General features: G+C 42.4%; 1 protein-coding gene across 5 annotated transcripts; it reads right to left on the bottom strand.

Annotated features, from left to right (window-relative positions):
• Window positions 1-150: 150 nt before the first annotated feature.
• Window positions 151-17,375, bottom strand: slc38a9 (solute carrier family 38 member 9). Of its 5 annotated transcripts, none has more exons than XR_015427401.1 (16): window positions 16,476-16,701; window positions 14,629-14,865; window positions 13,801-13,896; window positions 13,140-13,290; window positions 12,541-12,632; window positions 12,097-12,254; window positions 11,225-11,392; window positions 10,484-10,579; window positions 10,073-10,216; window positions 9,126-9,233; window positions 6,769-6,875; window positions 6,088-6,192; window positions 5,538-5,686; window positions 4,773-4,862; window positions 2,588-4,153; window positions 151-1,342 (listed from the first exon to the last, which is right to left on the bottom strand). XR_015427401.1 is itself a non-coding variant. In XM_087144447.1 (16 exons), the coding sequence occupies exons 3-16, from the start codon at window positions 14,802-14,804 to the stop codon at window positions 3,985-3,987; spliced, it is 1,809 nt and encodes a 602-aa protein (XP_087000573.1). In that variant the 5' UTR covers window positions 14,805-14,865; window positions 16,476-16,639; window positions 17,052-17,375; the 3' UTR covers window positions 151-3,984. The 5 variants fall into 5 exon arrangements, 4 of the variants coding, with proteins under 4 accessions (XP_087000573.1, XP_022100230.1, XP_022100227.1 ...); XM_087144447.1 differs by adding an exon at window positions 17,052-17,375 and having other exon boundaries at window positions 151-4,153; window positions 16,476-16,639; XM_022244538.2 differs by lacking the exon at window positions 6,769-6,875 and adding an exon at window positions 7,483-7,589 and having other exon boundaries at window positions 151-4,153; window positions 16,476-16,720.
• Window positions 17,376-17,470: the final 95 nt, after the last annotated feature.

Below are 17,470 nucleotides of genomic sequence, written 5' to 3'. Positions count from 1 at the left end.
CATTTTGCAGAATTACCATGGTTCCAAGATCATCAGTAAAATGATGTGATTGATATACGTTGTCCCAGGGATTGCGTTATATTGCAATCTCATCTACAGGCACGATGAGGTCACTAAAATTTAAAAAAAATTTCCCAGTTTCATTGAAAGTCATGAAAATAAACAATTTGATTTATTGATTATATACAATTGGATTTTTACAATATTTCTCAGAATTTGGACACACAATCGGGCACAGTTACGAACTAATGTTCTGTGTTTTGCAGTCTAGTCATCTAGGAATTAAGCCTGAGAAATTACTGTGTTCCAAAATTAGGGTTATTCTGTTCAATTTATTTTGGGGGGAATCTTTTGTAACATTTGCTCAAAATGGTGGTTACCCTTAATTAAGATACACCCTGTTGGTGAGCTACATATCTTACCTGAAGTCAGTACGATGCATTTACTGTTGCTGAAATTTGTATAAACGGCATATTTAAACAAATTGTAAAATTGGGTCATCTTGTAAAAACAAACCAAAATCGCACCACGTGATCGAAAAACTTCATCTGAGAAGAAGGTAAACATGTAAAAGAACCCAAATAAATAGATACCTAAAATGTGTAAGAGTTCAAAGCATTCTCTACCCAGAGTTATACATTGTTGACTCAGTTCTAGAAAGTCATTCACAGAAATTGTTTGCAAAGAAACTGGCAAAATCCAAGTACTGTTTTCACAGGGAAATGGTTTTCAAGCCCATGTAAGCAGAGGTTAATAATTTTCTCACACTTGGGAACTTGGCTTGGAGTGTCAGCTGGAAATTACTTGATCACTTATTGTTTTCCAGATGTATTTTTGCGTTGGGGAGATGTTAATTTATATAACAGATTTTGCCCTTACCCAACGTATATTAATAAGCACTGTATGCTCAGTACTTGTCCGAGAGCTTGCGAAAAAACCTGAGAATTTTTCCCAACGCAAAAATACATTTGGAAAATAGTTCGCGGTACCCGCTGCTTCACTTGACTCGGACCGGCCAGCTTATTAATATACGTTGGGTAAGGGCAAAACCCACTTGTTTGTTGATCAAGGAATAGACAAACATCGCAAACGATACATAAACGTCTCCAGAAAGACTAAAATTACCACCTGAATTACACACTGCGAGTAACAGGCAGTATCTGCGAGGTTATAGTAACTGTTCTACACATCAAGACACACAACTGAAATGTGAAAATCAGAGACGAGGCTCGACCAAAATCTGACTCACTGCAATCAGATGACAAGAACACAATTTTACAGTGCTCATTCTATGCAAGGGAGGTTGAACAGAAAATGGCGCCAAAAAGTGAAGTTAGCATCCCTGGAAAAATAATAAAACAGAAAAGAAACTAAGAATGGCTTAGACACACCAAAAACAGAACAGTTTTACCAGAAACCCTGAAAAATGGCTATAAAAACCCCTTGCTCTTCGCATGCATTTTTTTTTTTTTGGCCAGTCTGCTCAGCTCGATTATTAAAATCCAATATCCTCCATACTTTGCACTGGAAGATGTAATACGTCACCGGGACTCCAAACGGCAGTGAATAAACTCCAAAGTTGGAGGGTACCGCATCCGCATATCTAAGGATAAGCATTCCTTGAAGCGTGTGGATGCACAAAGATGTACACAATATTTATGCACCCAAAGCATGGCGCCTTTTCATCAGGTGAATACCTTTTTTTACGTATTTATTTTACGGGAGGGTAATCTTCCTAACAGCTACAAGGCTGACTTCACAAAGGATGCAACTACAATGTGGTCGAGCCAAAGGCGTGTAACGATGCCTCAGGCAGCTGCTGGATGGCCCATATCTGACCACAGAGGACAACCAGAAATGGAGAGAGGAGACCCCAGAGTAAAGCCCTCTGTGGAGAGAGGAGACCCCAGAGTAAAGCCCTCTGTGGAGAGAGGAGACCCCAGAGTAAAGCCCTCTGTGCAGAGAGGAGACCCCAGAGTAAAGCCCTCTGTGCACAGAGGAGACCCCAGAGTAAAGCCCTCTGTGCAGAGAGGAGACCCCAGAGTAAAGCCCTCTGTGCAGAGAGGAGACCCCAGAGTAAAGCCCTCTGTGGAGAGAGGAGACCCCAGAGTAAAGCCCTCTGTGCAGAGAGGAGACCCCAGAGTAAAGCCCTCTGTGGAGAGAGGAGACCCCAGAGTAAAGCCCTCTGTGGAGAGAGGAGACCCCAGAGTAAAGCCCTCTGTGGAGAGAGGAGACCCCAGAGTAAAGCCCTCTGTGGAGAGAGGAGACCCCAGAGTAAAGCCCTCTGTGGACAGAGGAGACCCCAGAGTAAAGCCCTCTGTGGAGAGAGGAGACCCCAGAGTAAAGCCCTCTGTGGAGAGAGGAGACCCCAGAGTAAAGCCCTCTGTGGAGAGAGGAGACCCCAGAGTAAAGCCCTCTGTGGAGAGAGGAGACCCCAGAGTAAAGCCCTCTGTGCAGAGAGGAGACCCCAGAGTAAAGCCCTCTGTGCAGAGAGGAGACCCCAGAGTAAAGCCCTCTGTGGAGAGAGGAGACCCCAGAGTAAAGCCCTCTGTGGCATACGGGAGAATCAAGGAACAGTTCTACTCACGTGTGGCCCAGGCTGGGAATCGAACCCGAGTCACAGTACTGAGAGGCAAGTCCTTCATGCACAAGCCATACGAGCCACCCTGATAACGAGGTGATTTGGAAATTGCAGAAGAGCAAATGGTAACTACATATTTTACCTATTCTTAAGCAGAAAGCTGACACTGAATAACACTATACTAGTAACCTAAAATACACCGAAAAAGAATTTGAAACTGAAAAAAATCTTTATGACCCCTGTTACAGTTCAGATACCATACTGAATAAAACCAGCGTTTTACCCTGAACGAAAAAATTCAAAAAAAAATTTCTACCACAAAAATAATGCGAGTAGGTACTTAGACGGTAAATTAGTACATGCATTGTGTAAACACTAGCATATTAACATAATTGATAATGCTTTGCTAAGATTGCACAGAAAAATCAAAACTGCGCTAGTCACACATATAATGCAATTAGTTGATAACATGCCTGTCCAAATGTACCCTGGGCTTTAGCAGACACAATGATCAGCTCTCATGCACATGAGGGCTGACAGTGACCATGAACTCAGTTTGGATTTATTTCCCCCCTGCATAGTTAAAACTGATCCAAAGTAGGCAGCAGAAACATCTTGCATTACTTGATATTAAGAACTGGAAATAAAAGGAAATATGTTCCTTTCTAGACCAGACAGAGAATTTTCGGGGTATTTTTAGAATTCAGGCAAGGACCCTGATACAATTATTGAAACCTTAAAAAACAATAAATAAAAATGCAACAAAACTATTTGATTGCCAAGTCTCTAGGAGACAAATAATTAGAGACAATATAGAAACTACATTTTTTTCAACTATTGCTTGCTACAGAAATGGCCAGTGACGGTCTCACAACCTTTTTACCAGACATTTACGGGGGCTTAAGAAAAGTCACTTAGAAACAAGGCTATTCAGTTTCTAACTAGTCATTATTTTAGCATTAGATGACACATAATGCCAGGAATGTATGCCTTATCATTTATAGCTGGAAAATTGATCCATTAAAGCCTGACCTGTTCCGGACCAATCACAGCGGCATCTGCACAACCAAATGCCCAGCAATCATCCAGCATGATGGACTCGAGTGTGTTGCTAGGTGGAGCAATGCTGGAGGGGCTAGTGGTGGGTTTGTGGGATTGGTCTGCTCTGAGCAGGACGTGGCAAGCTCACCCCTGCCCCATACCACTACAGTTCCTCCCACCTCACTCAACTATCCCCTTATCCATCCCCCACCTCAATCACCAAGCAACGGATCTTATGGTCATTTCCCACTGCCCTTCAACCCTTCCTACCCTACCCTGCCCACCCAACCCCTCACCCAAGCCCTACCATAAAAGGTCTTCAGTTTCAACCCTAACCAACCCATAACCCACATTTTTATCAATCAAAGGAAGACAAACTGGGCAACGAAGTTGGCCGCCCCTATGGCTATAATGGAGGCATGTGCCACCACCACGGGCCAGGTCAGCCGTCCCTGCTGCTTCAGCTCCAGCAAGTAAACCACGCAAGGCAGGGTAAAGATGTACGCTAGGCCGCAGAAGGCTCCGGAGAACCTGAACAGGCAAAAAGCATCAAGTAAGGTCCAGTTGGACATCAGCAGTGTTGCCCGATTTAAGTCTGGACCCAGACCCTAATTTCTTGGACTTGATAGATTTCTCAGACTCTGGTTTTGCAAAATTGAACTTGGACTCGAACTGATCAGTCTGGGAGCTGGACTCGGATGTGGTGGCCTCCACTACAATGCTGCATATCACGCATATTCTGACTATTTTATCTGTCCAAACAACAATGGCTGACACTCTGCCATGACAGCTCATCTGGAGTTTAACAATAGACCAAAAGCTGATGATGTCTAACCACTTCTCGTGTCTATATGTAATTTCACCCACTGAAAATCAACAAACAAAGACATGAAGATTTGTCCCAAACCTTCCCCCAAAACGGCAAAAAATGTGGAATCATTGCACATCTACTGATTTCATGATTTTCATGTAATAAACTACACCTATTTCATGTGTGTAACCAAGCCTCAACATTTCGCGACCCAGCCGCCAGAAATTGCAGCGGGGTCAGTAAATTACAAAGTTTAAAGTAGGATTGTGCACAAAACGTGACCTGAGAAAAAATGGGATTCCTCTCGAGTGCAGAGTACTGATTTTAACATGAACATACCTGATGATGGTGCCAATCTGAGGTAGGAAGACAGCAAACAGTACTGCTACGGTGATCAGTATGAGGTTGAGCACTAGGACGTGCTTCCAGCTAAAATTGCGGACAAATAAGTTACTCCATATTGATACAACACCAGATTTTTGGTCACAAGCTCATGTTTTTCAAGCAAACTATCACAAACTGGGAAAAAAAGCACTTTGAGCTCATGTCAAAAAAACGCAATGTGCACAAAAACGGCTTAGCAGAGACAAGTGGTTTTGCCAAGAATCACAACTGATTCACTGACCAAAACAGTACTGTGATACACATCACTTGTGACTGGTTCCCAGTATTCAGAACCATTTTTCATGGGGGGGGGGCAAACTTGTTTCGGGACATAAACAATTCCTAAATTTCTTTTTGTCAACTTTTATGGCCTTTCTTAGCAGATGGGACCAAATTCTGGGGCATTGTACAATGTTTTGGAAGGAGGGGAAGTGGAAAAGCCCTCCAAACTTATTTTTTCTCATTTTTCAAAGATTTCTTTTTCATCTTTATAATCAGCAGAATGCACCAGCAAACAGGGGTAGCATGACCCAAATTCCCCCAAAGGGATTTGCCACTGCATATTGCTGTTATTTTCAGGAGCAATTTGACTTTTGTCTCTGCGAAGAAGTCTCACAAAACATATAATAAATTTCTACTTCTTTACTTGGCTTTTATTGAAAGCGAACAATCAAACAAATAAATAAAAAATTGGTGGGGAAAAAGTGGGAAAGGGCCAACCTGGGATAAGCGCTCTTAAAGAGTGGGTCCAGACACTGGATCCTAAAGATGAAGACCAGCAGAGGGAAGAGTGTCACCATTTGGAACAGCAAGAACAGCCTGGCCGTGAACGCGAACACATCTCCGTGGCTGAAGTTGTCCAGCAGATTCTAGTGGCATAAGAAACGACAGAAACTGGTCAATGGTCAACATGTTGAGCAGGGCCAAGCTGACAATCCAACACGGTGCTTAAGTTTCTACTTGGGAAATACTAGTCCACGTTGGAAGGGGGGGAGAAAGCTGAGATACTCAACAGCAGAGTAAACCTGGTAAGCCCCGCCCACTGCACACATGGCTAATTAGCACATCATTAGGTGCGTACAGCAATGCAAGACATTGGTGTACACTTGTCAGCCATCAACCAGGACTGTGATTGGACAGAATACCATGAGGCAAGGCTCTATATAAAACATGTACACACATGCAGTGTGTCAGCCCCACTGGAACTCACTGCAAGTAAACTGTGAGCCCTCAGTGAGTCCACAGTAACTATGATGTACAGACTACTCACATCAGCCAGGCAAGCTTTCTTGAGTGGGAAGGTGGAGTAGAACATCGCACCAACAAATGTGTATGTCGCCGCCACCAGAATATAGGCAATGGTCATGTCTCGGCCCTGTCATATATGACCAAATGATATCAGCATCTAGCAATCCCAAACTGCCTTGATAAAGTTATAACAAAATATAAACTAATTCAGCGACCAGTATTTAACAGGAACCATTACTTCTGCGACACCGTACTCACATGCAGGTGGTACATGGCTGTTATGTTCCTCTTTGGCCAATAGGGCACTGTAATTTGCCAAATGTACACGTGCCTAAAAGTGTAAGAACGTGTGCCTGAATGTGATGCCACCACAGTTTTGGTACCTTGCTGGAATAGTCTATGAGTGGAATACATGTGAGTTATGATTTCTACGGGTTTCATCACTTGTTTCTAATCTACAAATCCAATAAACAGTTAAAGCAGTCTTTTGTTATTCATTCTTGTTGGGTGCCATGGTTACCATAAGCACTTCGCCATTGCTTGTCTAGTTCAACTGCACATTTATATAAGCAGTCACTTATTTCAGTATCATATCAAAGTCTCCTACACTGCATTCTAATCCATAAGGCTTTCTACCAGATTCCAACTAGAATGTCTCCCCCCCTTCTTCCTGAGTGAAAAGTGGAAACCTCAAGCGACTCACATTATTCTTGGGGTTTTTCTGGGTCCTCAGTATGGAGGAGATGCACATGTGAATGAAATAGCCAAGCGCCAAGATGCCGCTGAAAATTGGGAACTCGGGGCTGAAGACTGTTCAGCCGGCAGACCGGTATATCGAAACACAAAGATTGAAGCAAACAAACAATATTCGATGACTGTTTTTGTCTTTACAGTTTACTGACTTACACACGACAACACCAAAATGTGTGACGTGAAGCGGCATGAGATGTGGAATGGGGTGGGGCTTTGCCGTTCATGCAGCATGCTTTGTTGATAGCGAAGTGAAAAGGAAGCACAAAGAGTGTGGATCTATCGTTTTGTGAAGCAGCCGCCCTCCAAATAAACCCCCAAATCTACAGTTGGCACTCTGTAACTCTCAGATGTGATTTTCCTGTTTTGAAGATGGCAAGAAATTAAGACAGGTGTCATGTTAACCACAAGTGTATGAAAATAATCCAGCCTGGGATCAGCACTGGCCTGCAGAACTGTTTACCTAGAAAGGCACAGGTTCAACAGCTAAACGTTTAAGGTGTGTTAACAGAACGGCCATCTTGAGATGTAACTTTGAGCTTGGATGAATATCAATTTGGGACACCCATTGTTAAAATTCAAATCTGCCCTATCCCGCTCTTCAATCTGTGAAGAAAATCACATCCCGGAGCTTCACAGCACGCTCACAGCAGATCCCGCATCTTACATCATTTTCCGACTGGCGCTGGGCCCGCAGGATGGAGGAGATGGCGTTATGGATGAAGAAGCCTAGCGACAACAGCCCGCTGCATGCTGGGAAATGGGCACTGAGCACTGGTTGCCATGGCAGCAGCATGTTCAGTGCATTGTGGGTTGCGTGTTACAGTGCCAAAATAAATGCCATGATTTCGGAAGCACAAAAAGAGAATGGACAAAAGTAAAAAAAGAAATTGTTTTAAAAAGGCAAAAAAAACCCCAGAAAACAATTAGTAAGCATATAGTGCATCCCCAACGACGTGCATATAAAGGTGACTGCTCACGAGTTTGTGCTTTAGTCTGTTGCATATGTATTGCATCCACTGTCTTATGTTTGGTAACTATAACATAATTAAAAAATCTTAGATTTTAAACACAAATGCCTTCTCAGCGGTTAAAAAAAAAGGAAAACTTGGCATTGCTTGATCAAAGACCATTTGCCAGCCATTGGTTCAATTTTCCCTAGTTACCTATACAATGTACTGGGTTCCAGGTGAAACTGACCAGTTGTACAATAACAGTTACTGATCAAATGTCACCAATGCCGTCAAAGTCCACTGACTGCACAAGTGCTCCCTTGCTGGAAAAATGGGGGGACTTTGAACCAGCCTTCTGTACACTTTCTCGGTATGTATGCTCTAATGCCAAATGGAAACACTGTGAAGTGAGATCAACACCAAGATGAAAACTTTCATATTAATGATTCTTCATTCCCCGCTTAGCATGGGGCAAATCAGATTTTTAAGCAAACAACACTGAGCAAAAACAAATGCAAGATTGTAAAGAAGCAAGCATTTTGCAGAGGGTTAAAAAGGCTTTTTAGCTTTGATTGCAAATAACTTTCAAAATGAATTACAATCAAATGATCTCAGGGTAAAACCTGAGGAAAATATCGCAGTGTTTCCTGTCCATATCTGGGAGTTGGGGGATAAGACTTTATGTGAATAAAGCTGACGAAATGGATCTCGATGGACTCCATTCAGATATTTGGTTTCTCTGCTGAGGGGGGAAACACTGCACAGGTTCAAGTGTTCCAATAGCAAGTAATTCTTATCTCAAATACATTGGAGCTTGTTACCTACTTTATTTACATGGAAATGTGAAAATAGTAGATGTTCCAAATGGCCAACCAAACAAAATGGTTTCAGTGGCTGATGAAGTCAAAGTCAAAGTAGATGTGAACTTCTGTGATCTTCCCGCAATGATGCAATTAGTTTGTTTACATAAAGTCCCCCTGCTGGGGTTTTGAGCAAAGCTGGGCACTCATCAAGGACACACTGTGTGTCTACTGCACCAGCAAACCTTGTAATAGCACGACTTATATGGAGCCACCTGTTGTGAGCCCTGAGGCCAAATATAAACCAGCCATTCACTCATCCGGGACAAATTCAGGGCTTCTTGTGGGTGAAGTTAATGTTGCCACCCGCAACTTGTCTCGGACGAGTTTTGAAATGGTCCCTTACATATTGAGAGCACATGAGCTGCACGTCAACCAAACTTTGTTTCAACTGTCTTGTTTTGTTTACACACGATATCAGGAAAATTTCATCTACAGCAAACACACTATTTTTTCAGGACTGAAAAGTCTGCTAAACGCTTGACGATCCTACTCACGTGCTGAGTAATACTTGGAGCCAGGGTCTGCAAAGTCCATGTGGAAGCCGCCAAACCGGACGGCTTGGACAGTGACAAACACGATGAGGAACAGCACCGACAGGGTCCCTGGGGGTGAGGGAAAATGATAGGACGAATCAAGGTCATAGCTTCCTGAAACTCTGCCACCTAGGTGTTAGTCTAAGCTTTGGTCAGGGTAAATGCAATACCGCACATCACAGATACTTCATAGTCTGTTCTAGTCCTACGCTTGTGTGGAAGTAGTCAACCTTTGGTATTCAATAGACCTCTACCATGGGGCATTGCTTTTCTACCATTTGAAGCAACGTAACCAAACTGAGGCTGAATCATCTGTTCCTTTATTCCAATACTTGAAGTGGTGTTGAGGTTGTCAGTGGGTGTGCAGGGAACAAGACAATTACGGCAGCATCATGATAAAGGTCTTGGGTCTACTACTCTGCACTTAAGTGTAATGAAGGAAGTTGTAGAGAAATCAATGTGTATGAACAATTATCTCTTTTAATAACTAAAATGGCTACCAACAAAACAATTATGGAGGGTTGACTGAAACACAGGCCCTATACTTTTCTTTCTTCGCAGCCTTAAGCTTTTCAAGACCAGCGATCCCTATGACATATTACTGCTTTGCTTAACATTAACCGTGCCTTTGGCCAAAAAGAAACATTGTTTTATTGCAACTATACAACTTGCAATATGTTGTAAGGGTCAATATGGAAATTTCCATTTAAGTGAGAATGAAATTTTGTCCAAGAGGTACCAACACAACACTCAATTCGCTAGTCACTGTGCTCGGAAAAAGATGGTAAACTGAAATAAACTCCTCCGTGTGAACCAGGCCAGAAATGGGTGATGAAATCTCCGAGCCAGCCGTGGTACAAATTCACTTTACAGAGTTTCTGATTTGCAGGTGAGGCACATCCACTTACCTAGAGCGTTGAACTTGGTGAAGAAGGTCGGGGATTTGAAGTTCATGAGCGGGAAGACTAGAATGCATAGGAAGAGTGGCACGGTGTGCGTCTTGCTCCAGACTTTTGCAAACATCGTCTCCGCGGCATCGGTGATGTTAGACACTGTGGAGAAAACGGTCAGGGTACCTCAATTCAAGTTCTGGGCTAAAGAGTAAGAAACCTTAAAGTATAACTGCATTTTTTATAGCACATAAAGCTGAGATTATGAAATGACGTCATCTGATTATAGATTTGTTGTTCAGCAAACGCCTTTGCACGTAGGATTCAAGGTCAAATTGTGTTGCCTTGATTGAAAGAGGTCCACAACAGATTGCCATGTCTCATTCAGAGGAAGGCAGTCATGAATGAGACAGTTCGAGGGCCACTCACTGTTGACGTTCACTCCGAGTTGGCTGGTAGCGCCGTCTTGATGGCCGAGCGCACACAGTGTGGCATTGCCAGTAGTATTCAGTCCCACTGCACGACCTGCATCAAGACACCAACCAGTAATAAACCCATCAAACCCACCTACTATCCACCAAAACAAAATGCCAGGTTTCACAGTGTTTGGATGGATTTGGGACTGGAAACTGGGCTTGATGAACCAGCTTTGTGCATGCATGAAGAATGTATCACACACATCACCAGTAACTTGCTGTACAAAAATCCAATAAATATATTAACTGCTATATCTGGCCACTTTTCTTCAAATGAAACAGAAATCAATTTAAAATGAAGCGAAAATTCAATAGGTCACCATGAAAAATAACATGGTGAGACTCTCACAAGTGGGTCATCTGGCAATATATGTCATTGCTGCCTATGATAACCAAGAACACTAAAAATGCTCAGGAGTTAAAAAACAAACCTGGTTAAATGTTAGAATACAAAGTACAACTCAGTAAAGATCTGAGGAAATCCTAAGCCCAAAAGAGTGCAAGGTAACACCTACTAACTTGATAACGACAGCTGTATTCACAAAGCACAAAAATGCTCAAGTAAGTTCCAACAATTTGTCACAATTCTACAGGCAAGTTGTGGTCGGCCATTATGCAACCACAGTGGCATTCTGTGCATACTCTGGCATATTTTATAGAGTCCTGGCAATATGAGAATGCGAGGGCCAATTACCATAGATGAAGCTGACAGAGCTGTACATGAAGTTGGACATCAGGACCCAGTAGACTATCATGGCTCCTAGCAGGGCAGCTAGGGAGAAGAAAACAGCCGCATACTCCCCCGGACGGCCCAGGTACTCCCGACAGACGTCCGAGAACTCCACCAGCTTGCCTCCACTCTCTGACATGAGACAAAGAGGAAATGATTACGGTAAAGCTAGACGTAAAGGAAGGAAACTGACAATATCCTGTGTTCCAATGCAGCAGTAGTAAAGGCCTAGTTTCCTGATGGAGGTACTCTCTGAAACCAAACTGGTGTCAAGTTCTTTGTCGTGCCAAACAATGATACTAAATGTAAATATGGAATGGGCTGCTAGTGCCTCATTTAAGGTCAGAGAGATATGTTAGAAGTTTGAATGCAGCTGCTACTGTGTACCCAATGACAGAACTGAGCCACTTCAGATTTGTGCACACAGCTGAAAATCAGTCATGCATGCTCTAATCTGTATGTGTGGGAATCAGTGCATGCATCTTGTGTGTCTGCCGCACAACGCACAGAACAGGAATTGAGCCTAGGTAACCACACAGACTTTTTCAAGAATCCAAGGTTTTTTGTACAGGTGGAAATAGGAATCTCAACAAAAAGCTGTGTTAACATACAAACAAGCATCTGCAAACAGATGGCATGGACTCCACTACTATTTAGCAAAGTATGTGGCTATGGCTACCCATACCACACACATCAATGAGATATGGTTATCAACATCTCATAAGTCTAGGCAATATGTAGCCACTAGCTAACAGCTTTCATAGACATGTGATATTAGCCATAGCCAAACAATTTGGACGGGCCAGTTCAGATGACTGTCTAATGCCATGACCTACCCAATCTCTGCACAGACTTCACCACCCTGTAGCATGTGTATAAGGTCAGCCCTGCCATGCCCACCAGGAGAATCAGACCCATCAGGAAGCCAGACTGCTGGATGGCCCAAGGCATGCTAAGTAGTGACGTGCCCATCATGGTGTTCCAGATAGAAAATCTACCATTCAGGGAATAAAACCGAGACACCGATTCAAATAATCAAAGGTGATAAAGCGGTTGAAATGGATAAAGATGAAACTCGCATTGTACAATGAAATTCAATAGATCAACGGATCTGTAGGGAGCAGTGTGATTATATCTATTGAATTAAGTTTGCATGGCAAAAGATTGTAAGTTATTTTTGAAGGACCAGACAGAGAAAAGTTTTGAATTCTGCATCTTGATTGAAGAGATCACTACACTGATAACAAAACAACACTGCTTTACATGACACAGTAACTCACATTGTTACGAGGCTACCTTGTTTTCCCTCCTTGTCCTTGAATGGCAACTCGACAGACAGAAGAAACGGTGGCAGAACATGGTCTGGGATTTCCTGCAAGATAAGAAGGCAGGCCAATTGTAGCGATAGTGCCAATCTCTCATTGTTATCACAGGATACTGATATAATTCTTCCAAGGCGGGCAATAACAACACAAGACATGGAAAGACACACTGCCAGTCCCTTGCAGCAATGTTCCAATTTTGACCAACAATCACGAAGACTTTCTTCAAGCGAGTTCCCGGCAACATTCACATTGAATGTTTACACATAAACTTATATCTATGCATGTCCATATAGCAATCAGATTTATCATTCACACCCACTCTCAAAGGTATGGCACGGGCATCATGTCTAATGTTTACACAAAGGCCACAAAACTACTCCACATTTTTCAGGTTTGAATTATATGTCACAAAGCTAATATGACTGTAAGTACAGGTGTTAAGGAATTGTTATGGCAACAGTCTGGTGGCTGCAACAACACAGAAGGACCAGAGAAATTTCCTATAAAACTTGTGTCGTCTATGTTGTCAAGAGAGGTACTTGCTTGAATCCTACCAGTGTGTTATTACGTTGGCCAGGGTTACCCGCCAGCCGACTGTAGTAACGGTAACGGTTGAATGTGGCCGCTGTCTTCTCATCAACAGCGTTCTCTATCTGACCGTCATTAGACAAGTAGGTGGGGACGGAGGAATAATGGAATGGTTTCCTGACAGGGAAAAACAGAATCAAATAATCGGCACGCAGCAACTTTTTCCTCTTGGGTTAACCTTGCTTTTGCTGTGCTCACTGCTTAACGGTCTCTGTGAAACGGACGGAGGCTCTTTTAGTACAAAACTGGCTTTTAACCCCTTCGCTACGGATGACTGCTACTACCGCACCGTTCTGTGAGCATTAGTGCATACCACACATACAGTCTATTCACCATGCAGCTGCTGGTTCAATGGGGCCTGCTGCTGGACAAAGCCCTCCATTCAGGGCATACCACAGCCCAGCAGTCGCGGTCAAAATAATCCCGCCATGAAGGGGTTAAGCAGCGATATGAAACTTGGTTCTGTTATGAGGAAGGTAAGCTGTCTGTCTTAGTATACAAAAGCATAATATGAGTGTTAACTCAATACAAATCAACTCCCAACTTTTGACTTCAAGAAATCTAGAAAATTTTCGAATAGTTAGATGAGGGAAGGTTATTCTCAGTTGTGAGTGGTCGAAATCTTACCTGCGTTTGCTCTCAACTACAACAGCATTTCCACCGCTGGTTCCCAACACACCAGATAAGCGTGGTCCAGAACTGGGTCCTTTAAACTTACTGTATCTAACAAAAAAAGTGGGTGATTGTCATAAAAATAATGAATTCAGGTGACAACCATCACGGTAAATCCATAACAAGTCTTTTCACAAGTCCAGTTATGAGTAACAAGCCAAACGATAACAAAAGAATGCTTTTTTTAGGACTGAGCCGAACATCAAAATCGATTTACTCGAACATGAAAATGAAAGAAATGAAATTGTTATGAAATTTCATTGTTTGGTAACAAAGCTGCATTCCAAAAGCATATTTCAAAAATGTTTCCAGAAATATTCCTAATAAGGCCCAAAATTACTTCCCTTCAAACTTGTCTTTTTTAAAACTTCTTGTGGGGTGTGATCAGTGGGACTAAGGGAATAAATCAACAATTAGAACCAAACACCAATGAGGCGCCAAGCTCCATCCTTTAACTGGGGACCAGACAACTTTCCTGTAAGTCAGCAAGGCAGACCACCACATAAACATGCAGGTTTTGTTTCTGGGTTTGAGCAGGTATTACGTAATAACGATTATTCAAATATTTGATCACATTTAAATATTCAATTATTTGAATTGTCTGAATTTCTGTCATGTTTATTTGATTCTTTATGACGGCATGGCTTTTAGGACTTGAGGGTGGACTCAACAACAGCCCTGACAACAACACCTGCTCCAAATGCATAGTTATATCACATGATTTCATTATCATATATTTATGTTTGTGTCATGATTGTGGCCACAATCATAAATTCAAATTACAATTGGTTGCCCTTTTCTCCTGACTGCCCAGGGCCACTGAGGTCGACATCGGCGAGTGACGAACTGTCATCTTCTTCTGACTGGAACCCAATGACAGCAGGCTTGAGTTTGGTGAGGTCTGACTCCAGATTACCATGGTGACTAAGCAGCGGTGTCTTCTCACTGGTTGAGGCCATTATTTAGCCTCTGTTCAACAATATTACAGAGAGCTCACATCAGGTCATGTTCCCAGCACCTCTAGAGTAAAATATAAGCATGGCTGGATTAGGATAATGATTATTATGTAATAATTGGCGGATCTAAAGTTGGACTCATGCACTTCCCTCCGGTGTGCCTTTGATTTTTTCATGGGAACAGACGAACTTATAGACACAGAGGAGTACTTGTCCGGGAAATGGCGGAGTTTTTTAATACACCAGCCAATGAAAAGGATAGTTCATGTGAACATGCCGTTTCATTGGTGACTGCACCGGCACTCAGCCTGGTGACTCAGAACTATTCACCTTAAAGAGAAAAGATCTGGAAACAAGTTGAGAAAATGTTTGCTCCTGGATATTCACACCTGGCATTCCAAAATTACCCTACTAGGTCAGAATTCCATTTTGTGAATATGACTTTGCAACAATATGGGCCTAAGCACAGAACTTAAAGATTTGTCAGGTGTCCCAAAGAGACGCTTACTGCAAACTGTCAAAGAGATGCCGATAAATTAACAAACAGAAATTGTGGATCAGTTCATGGCCCGCCCCCTTTACCAATCAACTGTAGGCCTAAGCACATTATTATTATTATTGATGTTACTGTCAAACAGGAGTGCCTGTTTAGTGTTGGGGCTGTATAGGCTCGGCCTACAGAGGCTAGGCATGAGTTTACTTTTTTCTAGGGCCAGGGGAGATTCAGAAACGAAAGAAGGTTCAGTAAGTTCAACAAGCATGAGTAGGGTTGTTGGCATCTATGGCACTCAAGAATTGCGATGATTCAAAACATAATTCGTTTATTCCATGGCATTCACTACCATCCATCAGGACCCTGTTCTTAATATTATAAGGGAAAAAAAGTCCACCTTAAGGATCTGTTCCTTAATCCTAGTAGCTCTCGTTTAGGTAAATTTTGACAATATTTAAGACAGAAAACCAGAATTGTTTACCTGAGTTTGGCGAAGATGACAGCATTACGCAATTTTGTTTCACATCTTGTTACCTGACCCAGCCATTGTGGATATAGGCCCCCTACTGAATTTTATAAAAGAAACTGTTATGGTTCCAGGTAAAGGAACCAAACTACATGCACTGATTCATCTTCGTTCGCAGCTCTTCGTCGCATCATTTACACTGCTGTTTTACCCCATAATATCCCTCAAAAACCAAAGCCTTTCCCTCTTTTCTTGCTGATATGAAAGAAAACATCACCACCAACTTATTTTAATACTTAAGTGAGTTGTTTCGAAAAGGTAGACTTTGTTTCTTTTATTAATATGAACAGGGTGCAAATGGTATTAATGAACACCCATTCCACAAGAACTAGACCCTATTCTGAGAATTTATAAATGTTGTCAATGCCTACACCTCAGAACTGACGAATTCGTCATCCACTGCGCTCCAAAGTTATGGGGGGGTTGGGCCTTGTCAATGTCATTATTTTCACGAAACGCATTCAACACAAAAGAGCCTACGCCTACCTTCATGGTTTAACGTTTAGCCTGAAAAGAACATTCAGCACAATCATACAATGAATGTAAACCATACCATATCAATTAGAATGTTCTTTTACCAATATGGGCAAGTCAGGAGTGAGATATTTGGGAAAAATATTGGAAAATAAAATGGCAACGAACTGACGAAACTTACATGCGAACTGCATATCTAGATATCCGTCGTGAGATTCCACACCGTACAGCTGGCATGGCAGATTAAATGGTAGACTGGTTACCAGTCAATCCATCAGACGGTCGAGTTGCCCCGAGTCGAGTTGGAAAACGGTCGAGTTGTCTGCAGAACTCCCCAATTGGTAACTTTTTAGTTTACAATAAAAAATTAATCAGCTGAGGAAGTAAAACCTACTATATTTCAGTTTCTGAGTCGGTTTATTTTTTAAGGAAATAGGAGGCGAAAATGTCGCTTTTCCTTTTCCCTTCACTTTTCGTGTTCACTTTCGTGAATGCAAAATAATGACACTTTGTGAAAATGTTTCAAATTTTAACCAGTCAGTCACTGTTTTTCTTTTCTAGTTATGTAATCCTTGTTATTGATAAGATCCCGGCCCAGTGCTGATGGGGGGGGGTCATCAGCGCACGCTCAGCATCACTATATGAGTATTTAATTTTTCATCCTAAAATAACAATAGCCCAATGGGTAACCTCTGCCGCTGGGACTGTCGGCTAAGTACAGGTGATTTACATGTATCTGCATACGGGTTCCAAATACCTGAATAACGGCCCGAGGCCAAGGCTTTGGGGCTTACATAATGGTGATCGCCCCTTTCGGGTCGGAGGCACGGAAGGAAATGTAGTGTGCCAGGAAGTTGAACCCCGAGATCCCAGGAGAGTTCTATAAATTATGAAAGTTAGTGTAGCCTATCATACTGCGATTCATTTGTGGCGTCTCATGCTGCAAAATTTGCAAATTTGAACACTTTCAACTCAAACGTTCCTTCCTCCATGAACGTTTCAAATCGAAAGTTCCGCTGGAGTGCCACGCGTTTCTTGCCTAGTCAAACTCGATCCTTTTTGCCAGCCTGAGAAGTACGAACTTCTCTAATCCAAGAATATCGGAGTTCCCAGTTATGCTTCTAGTGTGATGAGGTCTTGAAGGTGGTGTACATGTATGTATTCTACCACGACGTA

Source organism: Acanthaster planci, linkage group LG12 (assembly GCF_054643075.1).
Source record: "Acanthaster planci isolate LZ-2023a linkage group LG12, COTS_SCS, whole genome shotgun sequence".
In the NCBI taxonomy this organism is placed as follows: Eukaryota; Metazoa; Echinodermata; class Asteroidea; order Valvatida; family Acanthasteridae; genus Acanthaster; species Acanthaster planci.
The sequence above is the reverse complement of the archived record's forward strand: the minus strand, read 5'-3'. Positions and strand labels throughout refer to the sequence as shown.

Bases quoted from the DNA above. Each gene is read 5' to 3' on its own strand.
- slc38a9 (XM_087144447.1), bottom strand. From the start codon at position 14,804: ATGGCCTCAACCAGTGAGAAGACACCGCTGCTTAGTCACCATGGTAAT. The intron at 13,897-14,628 runs GTAATTTGAATT...TTTTTTTGTTAG, and splicing joins GGAGAAAAGGGCAACCAATT to ATACAGTAAGTTTAAAGGAC. The intron at 10,580-11,224 runs GTAATTGGCCCT...GTCTTGATGCAG, and splicing joins CTCTGTCAGCTTCATCTATG to GTCGTGCAGTGGGACTGAAT.